At 37.5% G+C, this 19,725-nt stretch overlaps 1 protein-coding gene across 1 annotated transcript in view; it reads right to left on the bottom strand.

The window, feature by feature from the left end:
* Positions 1-19,725, bottom strand: part of si (sucrase-isomaltase (alpha-glucosidase)) — a 146,004-nt gene that overhangs the window by 46,277 nt on the left and 80,002 nt on the right. The window contains exons 21-27 of the mRNA XM_033976422.2: positions 16,066-16,190; positions 14,458-14,546; positions 13,466-13,515; positions 5,589-5,768; positions 1,383-1,532; positions 254-460; positions 29-183 (exon numbers count right to left, since the gene is read on the bottom strand). Of these exons, the coding sequence (XP_033832313.1) occupies positions 29-183; positions 254-460; positions 1,383-1,532; positions 5,589-5,768; positions 13,466-13,515; positions 14,458-14,546; positions 16,066-16,190 (956 nt within the window). The remainder of the gene's footprint in view (positions 1-28; positions 184-253; positions 461-1,382; positions 1,533-5,588; positions 5,769-13,465; positions 13,516-14,457; positions 14,547-16,065; positions 16,191-19,725) is intronic.

Genomic DNA, 19,725 nt, shown 5'->3' with positions numbered 1-19,725 from the left:
TTGACTGAACACAATAGCAGATACTCACATGGCAGTTCCTGTGCTCTTCCTGATAACTCGAATGCCAAATGGATTATTGGTAAGTTCAACTTTATACATTCTCTTGTTCTCATCAGTCTCGGGGTTTGCCGGAACATTTAACGGCACAGGGACCTCATAGCGTTCTGTAGCTGGATCCCAAATCTAAAAACAAAAACATGAATACTATACACAGAAACTGTATATTCATGATAAGGAATACACTCTACAATACCTTAAACCGTAGCATGTCACTTGAGAGGTAGAAGACTTGGACTCGTAAGTTGTTGATGTCGGGTGAGCCGGGGCGGTTCGTGCTTTTGTGCTTTGCGTTCCTACTGATGTCCAGAGTTATACCTGAGTCTGTCTGACTAAAGGTTGTGAAAGTGTACCCATAGTCTTGAGGGTAGAAACACCACGGAACCCTCTCAAGATTGCTTGGCTAGAGTAAAGAAATCAAACAAAAACTGATGTAAATTTTGTGATGAGGGTTACATTACACAGTCTAGAGACATAGGTTAGCAATTCATGTATTTATATCATTTTTCAAGAAAGGTTTGTAATTTTTCTGTAGAAGTGTTAGCCACATGCCCCAAAATGCTCCACAGTATGACATTTAACTTATCTACATCCTTGGAAACAAGCAGCTGACCCCACAAGGCCAAGTTACAGGTACTTTTGAGCAACAAATACCTGCAATTGAATAAATGCAGTGTAGATAAGTATAACGCCATACTGAGGAACATTCCACGCAGAGCAACGAGAATCTATAGCGGCAGGCCCCTCATGAGAAAAGTTACTCAGTGCAGTGCATTTAAAGGTCCTATAAGTCAAAACTGACTCTTGTGAGCCTTAAGTCATGTTATAACCTCATTAAAAACATACGTGGAACTGTGTTTTATTTCATTCACACGTGTTTGAGTAACCCTTTATTTTTAGTCAGTCTACATCTCCAAACCTCAAAATGCTCTGCTCCATCTTGTGATGCCATGAAGTGGTAGTTTTCAAGTTAACAGCTATCTTTTAGTTCAACAGAGACGGGCAATTCCAGGGCTGAAATCATCCAAATGTTTCTAGTGAAGGACTTTTAAAACATAGTGGAGCACTTCTTGCATTACCGTGTGACATCACAAGGTGGAACAAAGCATTTTCTGTTTGAAAGTAGAACTCAACCTAAATATGCAGGGTTTGTGTATCAAACATATATGTGAATGAAACAAAACACAACTCCAGGTCTGTTTTTGATGAGGAAGTGACATTATAACATCAATCAGAAAATAGTATGATATGGGCCCCTTAAAGAAAAGACCAAAATTCCTCAGGACTATATGAATACAAGTTGGAATAATAACGATTCATCTCACCTCCCAGAGGCATCCTCTGGCCTTGCACTTCGTCTCATCTGCGTTTTCTTCTGGATAGCAGTCGAAGCGTTGGAACTCGAGTTGGGGCTGGTTCCACTGGACGGTATACGACTCGCCCACCTGCAGGTTTAGACGCCGCAGGAACAAAACCTACAAAAGGAACATCACAAGGGGATGCTTATTATTAATTTGAAATCAGTAGGGAGTATCTTTTCAAAGTGATTTATGTTTTTGTTTTTTTTGCATGTGGCACTAAAAAGTTCAAAGTGCTGGAAACCACACAATCATGTGCTTTTTAACAGTATAGCCAACATGCAAAAAAATGTTTTTAAAAATCCGCATTTCAAACTCCGCAACCATGTGTTTGTAATCAGAAACACCTGGCTGTAATCAGATAAGTCTTTTGTGATGTCACCAGCTACTTGAAATTACAAAGGCCACTGAATTCAGCACAAACTTATATTTAGGCAATTTAGGAAAAAAATCATATTGCATAGAGTTAATGATGATGATTCAAAATATAATCAAATAAATTCTTCTTGAATAATAAGGTTTTTAAAATAGTCAGTTATCAGTGTACTTAACTCTTCTATAAACTTTGCATTTGTTATGTATGGATTTTAACTTTGCAAATGAGATTACTAAACCTGCAAGAATGAAACAAAACACTACCCCTTGTAGATTTTGTGAACAAGAAACCGTATTACAAAAAATATTGAAAGACAAATACACTTCAACTTTGCATAACGTGTCTCCTTTAGTTCTGAAATGACAAAATGAGTGACTGATTTTCATATCGCTACCACATCCTCACCGCTTCCCATCATGCCTGGGAGCCGATTCGGGCCTGCTTGAGATTCAGAGGCTGTTCTTCTCTTGCGTGTGCCATCAATTAGGACACAGCTGTTAATTTCCCTTGCTGTTTCAACAAGCTCTGGTGGGAATTATGAGTCACTCTTCCTCTCCTTCTGAGGGAGCCCCATTTACTCCAGTCACCACATTCACCATCTGAGTAATCTAGGCCTGCACGGATCGTCTTCTGTGCCCAATCTGCTCATGTGCCAATTCAGACTGCAATTATCCAGCCATTTGGTTCAATTACAAAGCAAAAGCCACATGATTTTGATTTCAAATATGAGTTAAATGGAATATAGCAGGTGCTCCATTGTTTTTTATGCATGCCAAGCTTTTTTCCCGTTGTGACCCACTTAGCTATGGGGATTTTTGACCTCCAAACACAAATATGCTATTCCACAAAATTAAGTTTGCTATCAAAATGTTGAGTTTAATTACATGACATCAGCCTAATAATTATATAGACAAACAAAATCTACAGAAATCTATATTTGAACAGCATCAAGTTTAAAATTTTCTCCATATGTTGAAAATATCTTGGGACCCTTGCGCACACCCAGACACCTGGGCAAAAAGCCACTAATTATGCTAATGCTAATACATGCTAATGCAAATATTACTATGGTGGGGATGCAAAAGGCTTGAGTAAGTTTGTTATTTGACATAGACAATACTATTTCTATGTTGTAAGATGAGGGGAATTGCTAATTGTAACCTACTTTGCAGTACAAGTTAGCTTCATAACCGCATACTGTAAATGCATTAAAATTCTAAACCTGCAATCGTTAGTCCAGTGCTAATAAAGCAACAAAGCCACAGAAATCACCTGAATAATGTCCCTATAGCGAAATAGCCTACTCAGAATTACCAACCATACCCCATGTTTTAGATTAAAAGTACAGTATGTAACATGAAAATTAAAAAGATATTTCCGAACACTTTCCATGGAGATCGATAAGTTTTATGTCATTCTGTGGAAGATTATAGCCACAGGAACAAAATTTCCATGGAAACAAGCAGGATGAAGCCCAACTCCAGGCCAAATAAGAGTCAGGACTGTGGAGATGCAAGCCCGCTCACAGTAAAAAAGGACAGTTTTTCAGTGCAATAAATACAAACAAAAACAATAAAATAAAATAAATAAATAAATACTAATAATAATGTTAGATAATGTGGCTTTAAATACGTAAGAATTCTGGAAAACATTATTAGCATAATGGTTATTATAAGTCCACTTGTGCAGCTCATTAACTATAAAACATTGCCAGGCTTAGAACTAGCATAACACCTTCTTATGTGGCTGGACTGTTTGAAAACCCACACGCTGTTCAAGCCATCAAACTCCTTGTTTACAATGAAATGTGGGCCCTTGCAAAACTTGGCCTAACTCAGTCGAGAATTGGCGTTTTGTTGCACCTGTTTATTGACCTAAATGCGTTTTGTCGGCTGGTCGCTCCTCTCAAGGTCCAAGTCGGTCCAAGCGTGCAAAGACCGATGGACGTAACAAATCAGTTTCGACTTCACAGCGCAGTTACCCTTCACCCTGAGGAAATGATTACCGCTGAGGATCATTTGATAAAACCAGGCAGAGACCTTGAGTTCCGACATATAAACAATCACATTCCAACACGCATGGGTACATACGAGGTTCCCTATGCAAACTCTAGTAGCCGTAAAGATGATGGCGCTACCCTTTAAACTGTGCCACTTGTCATTTTACACACATGGTGCTAACAGTTATCATTCCTTACGCTTACAGTTTAACCTTGGATGGGGAAGTAATAGTTTCTTGCTAGTTTGATTGAAATAAATGGAACAAAGGTAGTCGCACTCAAAACCCATCGGCACAGCTTCTGCCCATATACCTGCAAGGTTTTCCTCATAAAATGGATTTATAGGCGCGTTTGGGAGTTTCTTTATATGGCATATAATAATGATGAGATAAAAGAGGGAAAGCTGCTAAAATAACAAGGCGGTCATTATGGGGCATTCTGTCTCATTGTGTCTCCATAGCCGCCATTTTGTGTCAAATGAAATGTAATGAAATCTATGTTTTTTTTCTATTGTTGGGCTTCAATATATGTTAGATAAAACAATATTTTTTGGGGGGGTCAATGTTAATATTTGTCTGTACAGTTGTTGTTTTGTTTTTTTTACATTATTTTATTTTATTTTTATTTTTTTGGGGGGGAGGCATTGTTTATTTATTGCAGCTAATTTCCGTCTTTCTTTTTTTAATTAATATTGTAGATTTATAATAGTTATTTCTTCTTTTTTAAATAAATCTGCTCTTGGGATAGTGTGTCAGTACATAAATTAGTTTCAATATTATTGTTAATTTAATGAGTTATATTTTCTTCAGCAATATGTGACACTTCAAAATTTGTTATTGTGACAGGCCTAGGTACAGTATTGTTCTCGTAGAAAAATCATTTAGCATAGATAATGGCTAACAGCTAAAAGGTCATCATAATTCCTATATCAACTATATTTTTCCAGGCTCAATATTTATATGCCTTTTTCTTCACTCTAGTGGGGAAATCTCTTCTTCTTATTATTTAGTAGTTACTAGTATTAGACCTTTGTGAGGGCATCAGAGTTGCAGATGGTCCAATAATTAACTTACATGACACACATATGCAGATACTAAAACTAACTACTTAAGTGTTTCATTGTACTATTTATATATTGCTGGCCACATAATGATTAATATGAATCACTTACTATCCTGCCTTAAGGTTATTGTGAAAGTGGTATTATTTCATTTCAATATTATCGTTTATTGTGATATTTTCAGAATCGATATATCACACTTCTGTCCTTGTTTAGTCTTGATGTAGGCCTATTTCAGTTCCAGGTTTAGTCCAAATATTGATGTATGTGTAGAAACCTTAATGCCACCTTACTTTAAATGAAATTTCAGATAAAAGATTCTTAAAGGGATCTGTTTTGGCCCAGTACAGATATATTGTAAAAGCAGCTGAAAGACCAATATCTGCAGTCCGCTTATAATTATAAATTGTTTTATTTTAAGTGCTCAGAGTATTTTAAGTGCTGCTGCATGCTAGTTGTTGTTAGCTTTATTGTGATGGTAAACTCTGCTCAAGTCTCTGAATGTTATGAACGGTTGTTAATTAGAATGCTTGGAATGCATTCGGTAAGGGAGCGTTAAAATCGGACTGCTGCAAAGAGTTTAAAATTAAGTCGTTTTTCATGTTCATAAAAGAAAAAATCAGGTACAGCACCTCAAATAGTCAAATGTTAGGTTAGATGATGTACATGAAGCCAACTAACTGAGAGTCTGTTAACTAGAGACATCTTAAAATATATAAAACAATAATTTATGCTTACCTTCTTGGTGTTATCATGCTGGATGTTGGCAGTGGGCACATGGGTGACCGCTCCAGTCTTAGTATTTACGATAATGATGGTCGATGGAGCCAGCGGTATGCCTAGAATGGTGATGTCATCAAATTTCAGATTGTTTGGGTCTGTGTATCCAATATGGGTGGCATGAAGGGTGAGAATTCCCTGGAAAAGAAAGACAAATGATTAAATTCCTCACTCAGAGAAACAGTTAAAACCAGCAGTCACATCTCTAGAGGTATCATTGGACTGGATCATTATCTGATTTTTAAATAAATAATAATAATAAAATTTGGGAAACCATAGCCTAGAAAATATGTGGATGGGGTAGCATCTCTTAAGCAATCAGGATGAGTGTGACGGTAATTATTACAAACTACAAATAGGTGGAGCAGTTGTATACTGCTGCATAAATATCTTTATGTATATTTATGTATGGGAGGATATATATATATATATATATATATATATATATATATATATATATATATATATATATATATATTAGTTTTAATGTCTTTGCATTGAGTGTTTTCTATACTTAAGATGACAGTGTAAACCTCACTATCGTATGTAATATAAGCACAAATTAAAACTGCAAGCAGTGATAAAGGCCCTCGCGGCCCCTTGCGACCGCGGGGTACATGCCACCATGGAGTTCTTGCCTCTCGTTCCCGCTTATATTGCCCCTCCCCCCAAAATCAGCGGCTAAGTAATACTACTCCATTCATTCCAATGAGAGCATTTCTGACATTTTCATATGTAGCAAATTTCAATAGTCTATGAAGTCATGTTTTCATCCCAGTTAACAAAAAACCCATGTATTTCAATGAGAAATTTCAGACGTTGCTATGGCAACACACTATTAAATGGAGCTATGTTCTCATTGGATTTTTTGTTCAGTATAGGAATGTCCATGCCAAATTTCAAATGTTTTTGACAATGTAAAAATTTTTTAGATCCCATTTACAATTTCAAGGGGGCGCTGTGGAGCAACTGATTGTCTCAGCTATGTAAATTTTATATCATTAGGTTCAGATCAACAGTGTTACCAAAATGTATATTAATGCCGGTTTACAGGCCACAGCATGTTTGAGTTAAGTGCAAGTAAATACTAAACGCCATTTTTGTTTGCATGTTGGCCACACCCACATTTTATGACTTCAATTCAAGAGAGTAGCCTATATTCCCACATGGATCTAGTTCATTTTGACCAATTTGCAAGTTTCTTGAATGAAAATCCATGGCGTAAAAAATTCAAATGTGAGTTACAATTTTGAAAAAATGGGGTTCCGCCCACAATGGCCGACATCCTGTAGGGTTTAGGATGGGGTCATAATATACATTTTTGCTTGTTTTGACATGTGCTATGTTTGTACCAAATTTAATTTGTCTATGGTGAGAAAGGTCTCTCATTGCCGTAATGTATTTTGACTTTTGAGGTGGCGCTATTGAGTCGTTTTGAAGCATACATTTTTTAGCACATGAAAATTCCAAATTTTTTACCATTCTTGAATTTTAGGTCATAGCTGGATTAGTGTAGAGCATCTATTTAGTCTAGAACAGGCATACCCAAAGTCCGGCCCGGGGGCCAATTGCGGCCCGTGTACAAATTTCCACTGGCCCTCAGCATCTGGAATAAAAATAATGATGTGTGGCCCGTCAGCACTGTTGACCAGTGTAAAATACACATGTTCAAGCTCACTGACTTTTATCGCCAACTGGATAAAGACAAGTTTAAAGAAATTCAAACCTTTGCTAAGAAAATGCTGAGTTTCTTTGGTTATATTTGTGTGAGAAGTGTTCTTGTTTATGAACTTTAACAAGAACTGTGTGAGGACAAATCTAACTGACTCTCACCTGTGTGACACTTTGCGCATCAAAACCACTGTCTTTGAGCCAGACCTGGTTTATTTACTACAGTCCAGATCTCAGTTTCACCCTTCACATTAGTGCAAGTTATGCAAGTTGCAAGTTAAGTTGTTCTCCTTCTGAGGTGAATAAATCCTAAAATCTCAGTGAATTTATTGTATTGTGATTATCAAAACCACAGTTTAAATGTTTACTTTTTACGTTAATTTTGTTTTTGAAAGGTGAAAGCCATTTGCAATAAAAAGAAAAAAAAACTATTAAATAATTAATTTGCAATTAATATTAATGGTTCAAAGAATGATCGGGCCGAATGGTCGGCCTACAAACACTTTCACCTCACCAAATCTGGCCCTCTTTGTAAAAAGTTTGGACACCCCTGGTCTAGAATAAAGACCAGCACTCTGAACCCCATTTATTTCAATGACACTGTTACCACGGTAACATGGTTGCAAATAGAGGTATGTTCTCGTAAACTTTTTTGTTCAGTATGGCAGTAGGGATGTTCATGCCAAATTTCAAATGTTTTTGACGAAATATTTTTTTTGGGTCTTATTCAAAAGTTCAAGGGGGCGCTGTGGAGCAATGTAATGTCTGACCTATGTAAATTGTATATCATTACGTTCAGATCAACATTTTGCACAAAATGTACATTCATACCGGGAAAAAGGACACTGCGAGTTTGAGTTACACGCAATTTAAAACTTCAAAAAATTGCTTTTTTATTTACAGGCTGGCCACATCCACACTTTTTGATGTAGAAAATTCCAAAGGGGTTTAGGGTGGGGTCATAATATAATTTTTTACTGTTGTTCTATGTTTGTACCAAATTTCACTTGTCTGTGATAAAAAATGTCTCTCATTGCCGTAATGTCTTTTTTATTTTTGGGGTGGCGCTATTGAGTCATTTTGAAAGAATAATTTTTGTGAACATAAAAATAATACATTTTTTGCCAAACTTGAATTTTGGGTCTAATAAAATAGAATTTTTGTTAACATTCAGGGGGTCAAAAATTGCCTCAGAGTGGTAAGTATAATAATAATAATGGAAATTTCTTTTCCACCCATTATTTTTCTCCTAAACAATAAAAGCTAGAGTCATGTGACTTTTTCACGTTGTGCTCCATCACAAATAAGGCCCCTGTGAATTTTTTCACAGGTCCACGACAACTCCATTGTCTTCTATGAATTTTTGAAAATGAAAGTTGAAGAGTGCGCTAGAGCTGGATGATTTGCATATCATTACGTTCAATTTGCAAATGTGCATAGACGCTCTATTAGCTTTTTCCCAACAAAAAATATGCAAAAGTAAAATATTTTTTGAAATTTTCCAGAAATTGCAATTTTGTTGAAAATTCACCATGACCACACCCAAAGTCATATTCAAAATGTAATTGATAATCTTTAATCACACATGGGTTTAGTGGAATTTGGCCAAATTTGAAGTGGTTGCAATGAAAACTGTGTGAGGAGATGTCCTGAATGTAAGGGTGTGCACTTTTGTCATTGCTGAGTTTGATCCAATATGGCCGACTTCCTGTACATTTTAGGGTGGGGCCATAATATCATTATTGTCATGTCCCGACATGTTCTATTTTTTGATGTGAGTTTCGGAGTCGGGCTTCCATTGGCCTCATGAAAAACAAAGTTTGAGGTGGCGCTACCGAGTTTCGTTATTTTTTTTATTTATTTATTTTTTGTGACGTTTAGAGCTCGTTGAGTTCTAATTTTTGACATCACTCACTGGCAGGTCGGGGCGTGTTTACTACTTGATTTTTGCCATTTCCCGGGTTTTGGATGCGGTTTTAATGAGTCTCTCGCCGGGACGTTGAAGCCTAACAAGCTAGTCGCTGTCATGGTAACCAGATACATTCCATGGTTGCTAATAGTTGCATATATAAGCCCTTACATTCCGATTTTCTGCCATTTTCTCATTGCACTCGGAGAGAGAAGCTAAGCTAAGCTAACTAGCTAAGAGCATCAAGCTAATCGGCTAATTCTTTGTTTTTCAGCAGAACTTGAACTCAGCGAGCCTCATATTCAACCACTTCAGCTCTCAGCATGTCCCAGGTTAGATGACTTTACTTTTTTACTATACTTTACCTACATTTAGGCATTTAATTTATTTACTAAATATTAAATATATTCTGTCTAATGCTAGTAGTCATTAGCTAACTGTGAGAGACAAATGTTGCTGTCACTTGATGTCCGTGCAAATTGGGTAGAGTTAGCCGCAAATTGTACTAATAAGATTTAGAATAACCCAAGAAATTTGTCAAGTAGTAAAGAGTATTTATACTAATATGTTTTTGGGGAAACTACTACCGAAGGAGCGGTGCAAGAAACACAAATGTTCAGATCATTTCATAATGTCAACATAAAACTTTTGTCACTTGTTGACTGTCACTTCAAACTAAATATTAAGTTGGAGTAAAGATATGGTTGTTCAAAAAGTAAAATGTAATTGAGTACTACTCATCTCTGCTTATAGACTTCCTCACAGTGGGAAAAGTCATAGGTGCAGGGCTGGTGAATCTTCTATTTATTCAACATAAGTGACATCATAATAATTGTGATAGGCCTGCTCTAGACTCAATGTTGTCTCTATTTTTAACCAATTTGATACCAGTTAACGATAAAGAAGGAAATATATTGTCATTTGTTTAGCTAAAATTAAGAAAACCTTGCATATAATGAGCATAAGGCAAACATAGAAAATACTACTGAAGAGCGGTGCAAGAAACACACATGTTCAGATCATTTCAAATTGTTAACATAAAGCTTTTTTTACTTGTTGACTGTTACTTCAAACTAAATATTACTTAAGTAGAAGTAAAGATACGGTTGTTCAAAAAGTAAAATGTAACTGAGTACTACACATCTCTGCTTATAGACTTCCTCACAGTGGGAAAAGTCATAGGTTTAACCAATTTGATACCTGTTAACGATAAAGAAGGGAATATATTGTCACTTGTTTAGCTAAAATTAAGAAAACCTTGCATATAATGAGCATAAGGCAAACATACACCAGCAGAAGTCTCTGAGATTATATAGTGACCCACATCTGAGTCAAGAATTGACAATGTTTACCGCTCTTTTCACTATGTAAAGCCATAACAACAAACCTAAAATTAAATCAAAACAAGCTAACCGCTGTCATGGTAACCAGATACATTCCATGGTTGCTAATAGTTGCATATATAAGCCCTTACATTCCGATTTTCTGCCATTTTCTCTCTGCACTCGGAGAGAGAAGCTAAGCTAACTAGCTAATAACATCAAGCTAATCGGCTAATTCTTTGTTTGTGTTTCAGCGGATCTTGAAATCAACGGGCCTCAAGTTCAACCACTTCAGCTCTCACCATTTCCCAGGTCAGATGACTTTACCTTTTTACTATACTTTACCTATGTTTAGACATTTAATTTAAATATTAAATATATTCTGTTTAATGCTAGTAGTTATTAGCTAACTGTGAGTCAAATGTTGCTCCCTTCATGTCCGTGCAAATTGGTTACAGTTAGCCATAAATTGTATTAACAAATTTCTTGGGTCATTGTTAATCTTATTAAGTAGTAAAGAGTATTTATACTAATGTATTATCATATTTATACAAAACTGTATACTTCAGTTCTGTTACTTCAAACTTTAGATGTGCTCATAGAAGTTTGTTTTTCAGGGGTTGTGGTCGTTGATGGGTCACAGGGCGGACTGTTTACATCTCAGAGGAGCCGTCGGAGGAGCCTCTAATCCCACATGGGCCTTGTTCATTTTGTCCAATTTGCAAGTTTCTTGAATAAAAACTCACAGTGTAAAAAATTCAAATGTGAGAGTTACAATTTGGAAAAAAATTGAATGAATGAATGAATTTTGCCCACAATGGCCGACATCCTGTAGGGTTTAGGGTGAAGTTATAATCTAATTTTCTACTTGACATGTTCTATGTTTGTACCAAATTTAATTTGTCTACGATGAAAAAGGTCTCTCATTGCCGTAATGTATTTTGATTTTTGATGTGGTGCTGTTGAGTCATTTTGCAACATAATTATTTTTGCACATGAAAATACAACATTTTTTGCCAATCTTGAATCTTAGGCCATAGTTGAATTAGTGTAGAGCATCTATTTAATCTACAACAAAGACCAGCACTCTGAACCCCATGTATTTCAGTGACACATTTCTTATGTTACCACAGTAACATGGTTGCAAATAGATGTATGTTCTCATTGGCTTTTTTGGTCAGTTTGTCAAGCCAGATGTCCATGCCGAATTTCAAATGTTTTTGACAAAGGTCAAAGAACAAGGATTTTTTTGGTCCTATTCAAACGTTCAAGGGGGTGCTGTGGAGCAATGTAATGTCTGACCTATGAAAATTTATATCATTACATTAAGAACAAGATTTTGAACAAAACGTATATCAATGCCGGGAAATAGGACATGCATGCAGGCATGTTTGAGTTACGGGCCATTTAAAACTTCAAAAAACATCTTTTTTCTTTGCAGGCTGGCCACACCCACATTTTATAACTTAAAAAAACATAGGAGAGTAGCCTATATACAGATTGAGTCATTTTGATACGTAAATTGTTTTGAACATCAAAATAATACATTTTTCACCAACCTTGAATTTTGGGTCCAATATAATTGACTTTTCGTTAACGTTCAGGGGGTCAAAAATTATCCGGCAATCGGACAAGAATAATAATAATAATAATGTACTTTTTTTCCCACCCATTATTTTTCTCCCAAACCATCACAGCTACAGTCATGTGACTTTCTCACATTGTGCCCCATCACAAATAAGGCCCCTGTGAATTTTTTTATAAGTCCACGACAAATAGATTGTCTTCAATGAATTTTTGAAAATGAAATTTCAAGAGGGCCCTAGAGAGCCAATTTGTGAGAGAGTGCCTTGATTTGCATATCATTGTGTTCTGCTCACAAATGTGCATAAACGCTGTATTAGCGTTTTCCCAACAAAAAATGTGTGAAAGAGAAATATTTAATTGAAATATTTCAAAAAATGCGATTTTGTTGAAAATTCACCATGACCACACGCAAAGTCATATGCAAAATGTAATTGATATTCTTTAATCACACATGGGGGAGGGATTTGGCCAAATTTGAAGTGGTTGTAATGAAAACTGTGTGAGGAGATGTCATGAATGTGAGGGTGTGCACTTTTGTCATTCCCGGGTTTGATCCAATATGGCCGACTTCCTGTACATTTTAGGTCGGGGCCATAATATCATTTTTGTCATGTCCCGACATGTTCTGTTTTTTGATGTGAGTTTCAGATTTTTACTTTTTACTTTTTTGTGAGTCCCATTGGCCCCATGAAAATCAAAGTTTGAGGTGGCGCTACCGAGTCGTCTTTCGTAATTCTTTCTCGGGGTCTTTTGTGACAATTAGAGCTCGTCGAGTTCTAATTTTTGACACCACTCACTGGCATGTCGGGCCGTGTTTACTACTTGATTTTTACCATTTCCTGGGTTTTGGACGCGGTTTTAATGAGTCCCTCGCCGGGACGTTGTCCCAGGCTCGGGCCTAATAATGTAGTTTATTATTCCTATAGTAAATATCTGATCATGTCTTCTATTTTATCTTATCTGTATTGCTAGTCTATGCCTTTCCCTTGTGTTATATTTGGTAGATAAAGAGGTCCCTTACTGACCCCGATGGAAATTCAACTACCACTAAAATGACCAAACGTTGCCCACTGAACTCCAATACAAATACTCAAAGCCATAGTGGCCTTAGGTGAAGCCAGGGCATCCTTTGTAATTATAAAATCTACAAGAGTCCGAGCTCCGGGCTGCATTAAACATGTGAGCAGCTCTCTAGCTACTAGATCCAACAAAGCTCCTGTAGAGGACCATGGATCAATCGTGATTGTTGTTCCGGGCATAGTTTCTGCTCCCTAGTGCTTTCATCATTGAGTTAAAGTCCAGATCAGAAGAATACCAGTGGAGTGAAGGACTGTACCAAAACTTACATAGATAACTGTGAACCTGTAGTGGATGTATTTTCCAGTTTCCACGGTTTCTGCAACGAGATGAGAAAAGACAAAAAGTTGGTAAACAGTGTCACAATGTAACGCCATTGACCTTCCTAATGTGCTTGCGCTAGCAATGTGCAAGTGTAGTAGCAGGGAGCACACTCTATAGTCTCACATGCTTCCAGGTGCTGGTGCTATGCATAGGCTGTATATGTAAATGAACATAGCTAGCTGCCACATTCCAAATAGTAAGTGAGAATGGGAACAATTCAACTCCATCTACTCTGGCTACAATTCATTCTCTATTGAAAAATCGTCACCCCTCTCTCTGTAACTGGTGCTGTCTTAAAATGTTCTCATTAACCCACTCTATTTTGTCAAAATATGAACATTAATAATAGCCTGCTCCCACTAGCATAAGCAACAGGTTTAATTGACAGCATTGCTAAGTGCCCGCTCGGAATTCCAAATATGGAACTCCAAATTTGTCGCTATAACTGCTAGCCTCGATCGGCTTCTTTTGACTGGAGTCTAACGCTATCGGTGACATCATGCTTCATCAGTCCACATCTATATACAGACTATGGTGCAATGTGAAAACAGGCTGGAACAGTAAAGAACTGCTCCATGTATGGATGATAATGTAAAACTAAATGAACAGAACAACAAAGAAAATAAGCAAAAAAAACAAACAAAAAATTGCTACAAATAGGTACTATTAAATTAATGGAATCCCTGCCTCTGTCAAATCAGTGCACTTCCCTTTGTGCTTTCAGTGAAGGAAAAATTATACAAAGCTAAGGCTAACAACAACAACAACAACAACAACACTCGTTACACAAGCAGGATCACAACTGACTCACGAGACACTTGGTGCTAAGCAACACAAGAGCTTAAAAGAATCCAGCTAATGAGTGATTTGAACAAGATGGAGTGGATTTGCAAAACACTGGGGAACAGGAGAAAACGTGAGAGGGGAAGCAGAGTACCGCGCGTGTCTCCGTCGTCCCAGAATAGCTCCCCTGTGGCCTGGCTGTTGTCGTCGAGAGCCACGATCAGGCCCATGGGGTTGGTGCGACTGTGAGGAAGCACACACACGCAGATGCACATGTTAGACACGTGTTAACAGCTCGCTAAGATTTTACGACTGTCTGGTAATACTGAAATATCAAGGTGTTTGGAGAGTTTGTTTTGTGAAAGCCACTTTGGAGTAAAAAGAGTTAAAGTATTTTTTCTTTTACTAATCATTTAAGTTGTTTGTTGTTTGTTTGTAACTCTAAAATCATCATCATTACCAGGGTGACAGCTGTTTGGTGTTTTTTTTATTTTGTTTTTTCAGAATTTGTTTATTTGGCTTATACAGAAATTGTACAATGTACATTCACATATCACAAATAGTGAGAAAGTAAAAATATATTCTGCACAATCTCCTTTTATAACACAGTGATACACACACAAAAACAAAAACACCACACTAACATTCTCCATCCAAATGCCAAAAAAGAAAAAATGGAGTTACCCGTCCTGTCCATGCATATACATACATACATACATAGATACACGTACATATGCATATACATAAATATACATACTGGAGTGAGAACCCATGAACCTAGATGACATAGGAGATGAGCAATTATATAAATAGCTAGATACATTTGGGGAAAGAAAGGAAGGACCTCTAGAAAAAAAAGGGTTAATCAGGAATAGAAGGGTAGTTAATTTGTTGTACTATTTGGAACAGTGGATGCCATATTTGTGCAAACCTATCAGAGGAGCCGTGAAGTGTCAATCTTATCTTCTCAAGTTTAAGAAAATAGAGTACATCCCTGAGCCACTGTATAAATGATGGAGGCTGTGGGGACTTCCATTTTAATAAAATTACCCTCCTTGCAAGAAGGGTCATATAAGCAAGGGAGTTCCTCTGGGAGTTGGAAAGAGAAGGTGGCCCTAAAAAAATCCCAAATAAGGCACTCAAAGGATTTGGGTGAATTTTCTTGTCAGTAACACTTGAGATTATTGAAAACATTTCGGTCCAATAACCATAGAGTTGTGGACATAGCCAAAATGTATGAATAAGGTTTCCCGTAGATTGTTGGCACCGGTCACATGTTGGAGAAATATTGGGGTATATTTTGGATAAGCGTGATTTTGTATAATAAACTCAGTGAATATGTTTACACTGTATAAGACTGTGCCTAGCACATATGGAAGACGTATGTACATGTGTTAAAATTCGTGACCACGTCTCATCAGACAGTCTCACCAAGATCTCCCTCCCAAAGGACCTTCACTGAGTCAAGAGAATTTGAGCGAATAACCGGGGTGACAGCTATTTTTAGCATCCTTCTCAGATATGATTATTTTATTCATTTTACTTTATAATTAAGGACAAAAATAAATACATTTTAGTCAAAAGAAAAACCCTTGTGTCCTAAGGCAAGACACCTCACCCATATGCCTAGTATGAATGTGGCGTGTGTGAGTGTTGGTGGTCGCATTACCCCTTCAGAGTGTGGGGTTGTACAGTCAGAGTATGTAAAAATTAATGAATAATGCACTGTAAAGCGTGTTCGAGTATCCAAAAAGTGCTTCACCTGTACGTGGTGGTGACTGCCGGCTGTTGCGTGGGAAGAATGGCTCCTCCTCTGATGTGTAAGCCCAGTTTGTCTCCAGGGATGTACATGTTAACAAACTGCCTGCGTGGTACAATTCTCTCCATCTGAAAAACACAACATATGATAAACGCTAATATACTAATTTATATATATATATATTTTTAAAAGAAAATTGTGTAATATTTCTGGAGTTAATATGATGCAATAGTGTGGTTATGCTGTGCGGTCGTGAGCTGGCAGACTGCGTGGGTGCGTTGGAGAGCACTTGCTATTTCGGTCCATGTAGGTGCAGGTGTCCCGGGTGCAAAGAGGCCTGCCTGAAGTGGACTCTGATTAGTAAACATGAGCAGGCTTAGATATAGTGTTCCCCGCAGTATGATCAGAAGAGTTAGTCATCTGCACTTTTCAGCAGTATAGTTATTTCTGCTTCTGTAGCCCTCTAATCTGAAATAGCAACGTTTTCGAATTTAGATCCTATGGTTTAGCCTGATTATATATGAACGCTAACATCACAGAAAGGTAAATTTCAAGGTTAAGTTTTTTTTTTTTACTGCTGTGCCTAAAATGTTCCACAATGTGGTATTAAACTTATCTGTCTCCACGGAAACAACAGTGTCACAGTCCTTCTCATAGTTAGAATGCAAGTTGTTGTTTTTTTTTTTTGCATTAAAACACTTCATAATAATATAAGTATAATGTGTATGTGTAATCCCACATTGTGAAACATTCTACACAAAGCAATAACATCCATGGCGACAAGCAAGTGACGGGAAAGTTAGAAAGTGCGTCATTAGGCATTATATTAAATAGATCAGTGTTTCTGTGAGCACTAAATTAGATAACATTATAAAAAATATATACATATAGTATATAGTTTTAATATTGTTTTTTTTTGTTGTTGTTTTTCTGTAGATACCCAAGAAATATCATTATCTTTCACTATCTCTGTTATGTAGTCAGTTAATCCTAAATTGAATTGTGCTTCCTTCTCATTATACAGTTGCAATAACCCTATATATTCATGCCATAAATCTTCACTCTTTTGAATATAAACCTAATCGTCTGCACAAACTCCTCATTTTTAGCTCTACCTACACTCACCTTCCTCTATTCTCATGCAGCCAATCTTCTGTCTCTCTCCCTCTATCTCCGTCATTTCTCAGAGGGGCCTTAGATGTAGCGCAAGTTAATTTCTTCTCTCGCGGGCACCCAATCCTCAGACCAGGCTAAAACAATTTCAGACTCCCTTTTCTCCATCTCACCTTGCTCTCCTTCTGCCCGGCTCCTTCTCTGAGCTTGACTATTCTCTCCAGCGGTGCTCTAATTCTTCGCCTTCATTCTCACTGAGCTAATGTGTGTGTGTCTGTGCAGTACAGTAGCACACTATGGACATGTGTGCGGAGTTAGTGGAGCGTCTATAAGCAATTTCAGATCTTATCAGGCACTCATTGTCTGCCTTAAGGAGCTGCTTTTTCATCCCTTCTGGCCAATCCCGCGGACTTCCTACGCTGTAAAAAGTCATTCTGTGTTCCCACTTCCTTGATCCACCTGCCCTGCAATCTATTGTGTGTTTAATGCATCTATTTTTGTCCTCAATGGAGCTCAAGTCTATTTTGGTAACATTGCAACAGTCCTCATTTTGTTATTTCCCATCTTGGTAACTTGTAAAGCACTATGTAATCAGGATGCATTTACCCATTCGCACACCAGTGTACACAGACACTGGGTAATAGCAGGTTAAGTGTCTTGCCCAAGGACACAACAACAGTATTCAATTGTGGGAGCTGGAATCGCACCGCTAACCTGTGCTTCAGTGGATCTGACTGCTCTACTGATGATGTTTTATGTTGAAAGTGGGATTCAAACTGCCAACCTTCAGATCAGTGGACAAACACACTACCTACTAAACTACTATAAGAGTAGCATTGTTTTACAGATTAATTTGGACCATTTTCTTATATTTTAAATGTGCACAATGTAATTTTGAGAACTTCTTCTTACAATGTTCCACGGTATCGCATTAAATTATTATATATTGCCATGTATTGGATAATTGGATAAGCTATAATTTACACGTGTTTATGTTTTGTCCTGTGATTTCACATCAACTGGCTCAATAAACTGTTGTTTAAGTCACTAGAAAATGACTTTTCTTTGTCATGGCAGATGCCCTTTCTATCAGAACAAGGGGTGGAGTTTTCTGACTGTGGATGTATTGCTGGGATGAACAACATTGAGTAGAAACAAATACACAACCTCGGCCTAAAGCAGCACTAAGTAACTTTCCTGGTGAGGATGCATAGCTAGAAATGTTATTACTTTACCTGTAGTATTCTATAGTATGACATTAAACGTATCTATTTCCATGAAGACAAGCAGGTGACACCCTCACTAACAGTACAGATTTGTTTTGTTTTATTTCATGGCCGATGAGATGCTAATATTATAATTTAATCATTTCAAAATAGGCTTAAAGGCATACTGATGAACATTCCAGGTGACACAATAACATCTCCATGGAGACAAGCAGGTGGCACGTCTCATCAGAAAAGTTACACGCGTTTAACATTTTGCACTCACGCAATCACCATTCACCATTTACTTTCAACACCTGTCACATCTCCACGCCGTCTCCTCTGTTTCCATTCTTTCCCGCCTTTTCATGGTCACTTTGCTCACATCAGTAGCCTTTGCCGTCCTTCACTCCGCGCGTTTGTTCTCCTACATAATCGCAGGGGACCAACCAGGACAAGGGGCCCAGCGGCAAGACAGCCAATCTAATCGCTCATCTGATCAGCGGCCGCTTTACATTGCCACTGTGACGCCCAAATAAGGTCCCCGGAGGAAGTCGCCACTCGCTTTATCTCCGCGTTAGTGAGATAGTCACTGTTTCCATTTCTCTCTCTCTCTCTGTCCTCCCGTGTCCCTCCATTCACTTGGGCTGTGTACTCAATCTAGTCTAAGTCTTATCTTAAACAAAAAACTTCAGGCGAAAGCTTTTATGCGATACGTGCTGGCTATGTGTGTGTTAACGCCCCTGTGTAATGTGGTGTTGATATGATCTGTAATGGTGCTTAGCAAAAATAAAACATCTAGTCTTACAATCAATTAGGTTCATTTTCATGTGAAGTCAGTTGGCTGTGCTGTGGTTGTCAAACTGTGGTGCCAGTGACATAAGTGAGGTTATTTTGTCATTTGAATTCATTTAGTTATATTTGATACTAATACTACTTATTATCAATGTACAATTTCTCAAAATCCTTTAAAGGTACTGTATGTAGATTCTTGATTTTAAGTGTCCAACTTGACCTGTGTCCTAAGCATAGAATGTATATATAAATAGCTAACGTTTCAAATAGGAAGTGGCTCCATCGACGCCAATTCACTTTACATTGAAAAACTGACACCCCTCTCTCTGTAACTGCTGCAGTGAGCCTCATCATTTCTATTAACCTGCTCTACATGATCCTGATGCTTTTATTTCGTTAATGGGTTTGTCAATCAAGATATGACCATTAATAACAGACCAATCAGGCAGGCGCCTTCTTTCCCCAAGGTTACTCCTAGTGTTAGCAACAGGTTTGATTGACAGCGTTGCTAAGCCAGTGGTGCGGGTGGCAAGTAAATTAAACAGCCTTG

The sequence above is a fragment of the Periophthalmus magnuspinnatus genome, chromosome 13, assembly GCF_009829125.3.
Source record: "Periophthalmus magnuspinnatus isolate fPerMag1 chromosome 13, fPerMag1.2.pri, whole genome shotgun sequence".
NCBI lineage: Eukaryota > Metazoa > Chordata > Actinopteri > Gobiiformes > Gobiidae > Periophthalmus > Periophthalmus magnuspinnatus.
This window is presented reverse-complemented; position numbering and strand designations above follow the sequence as displayed.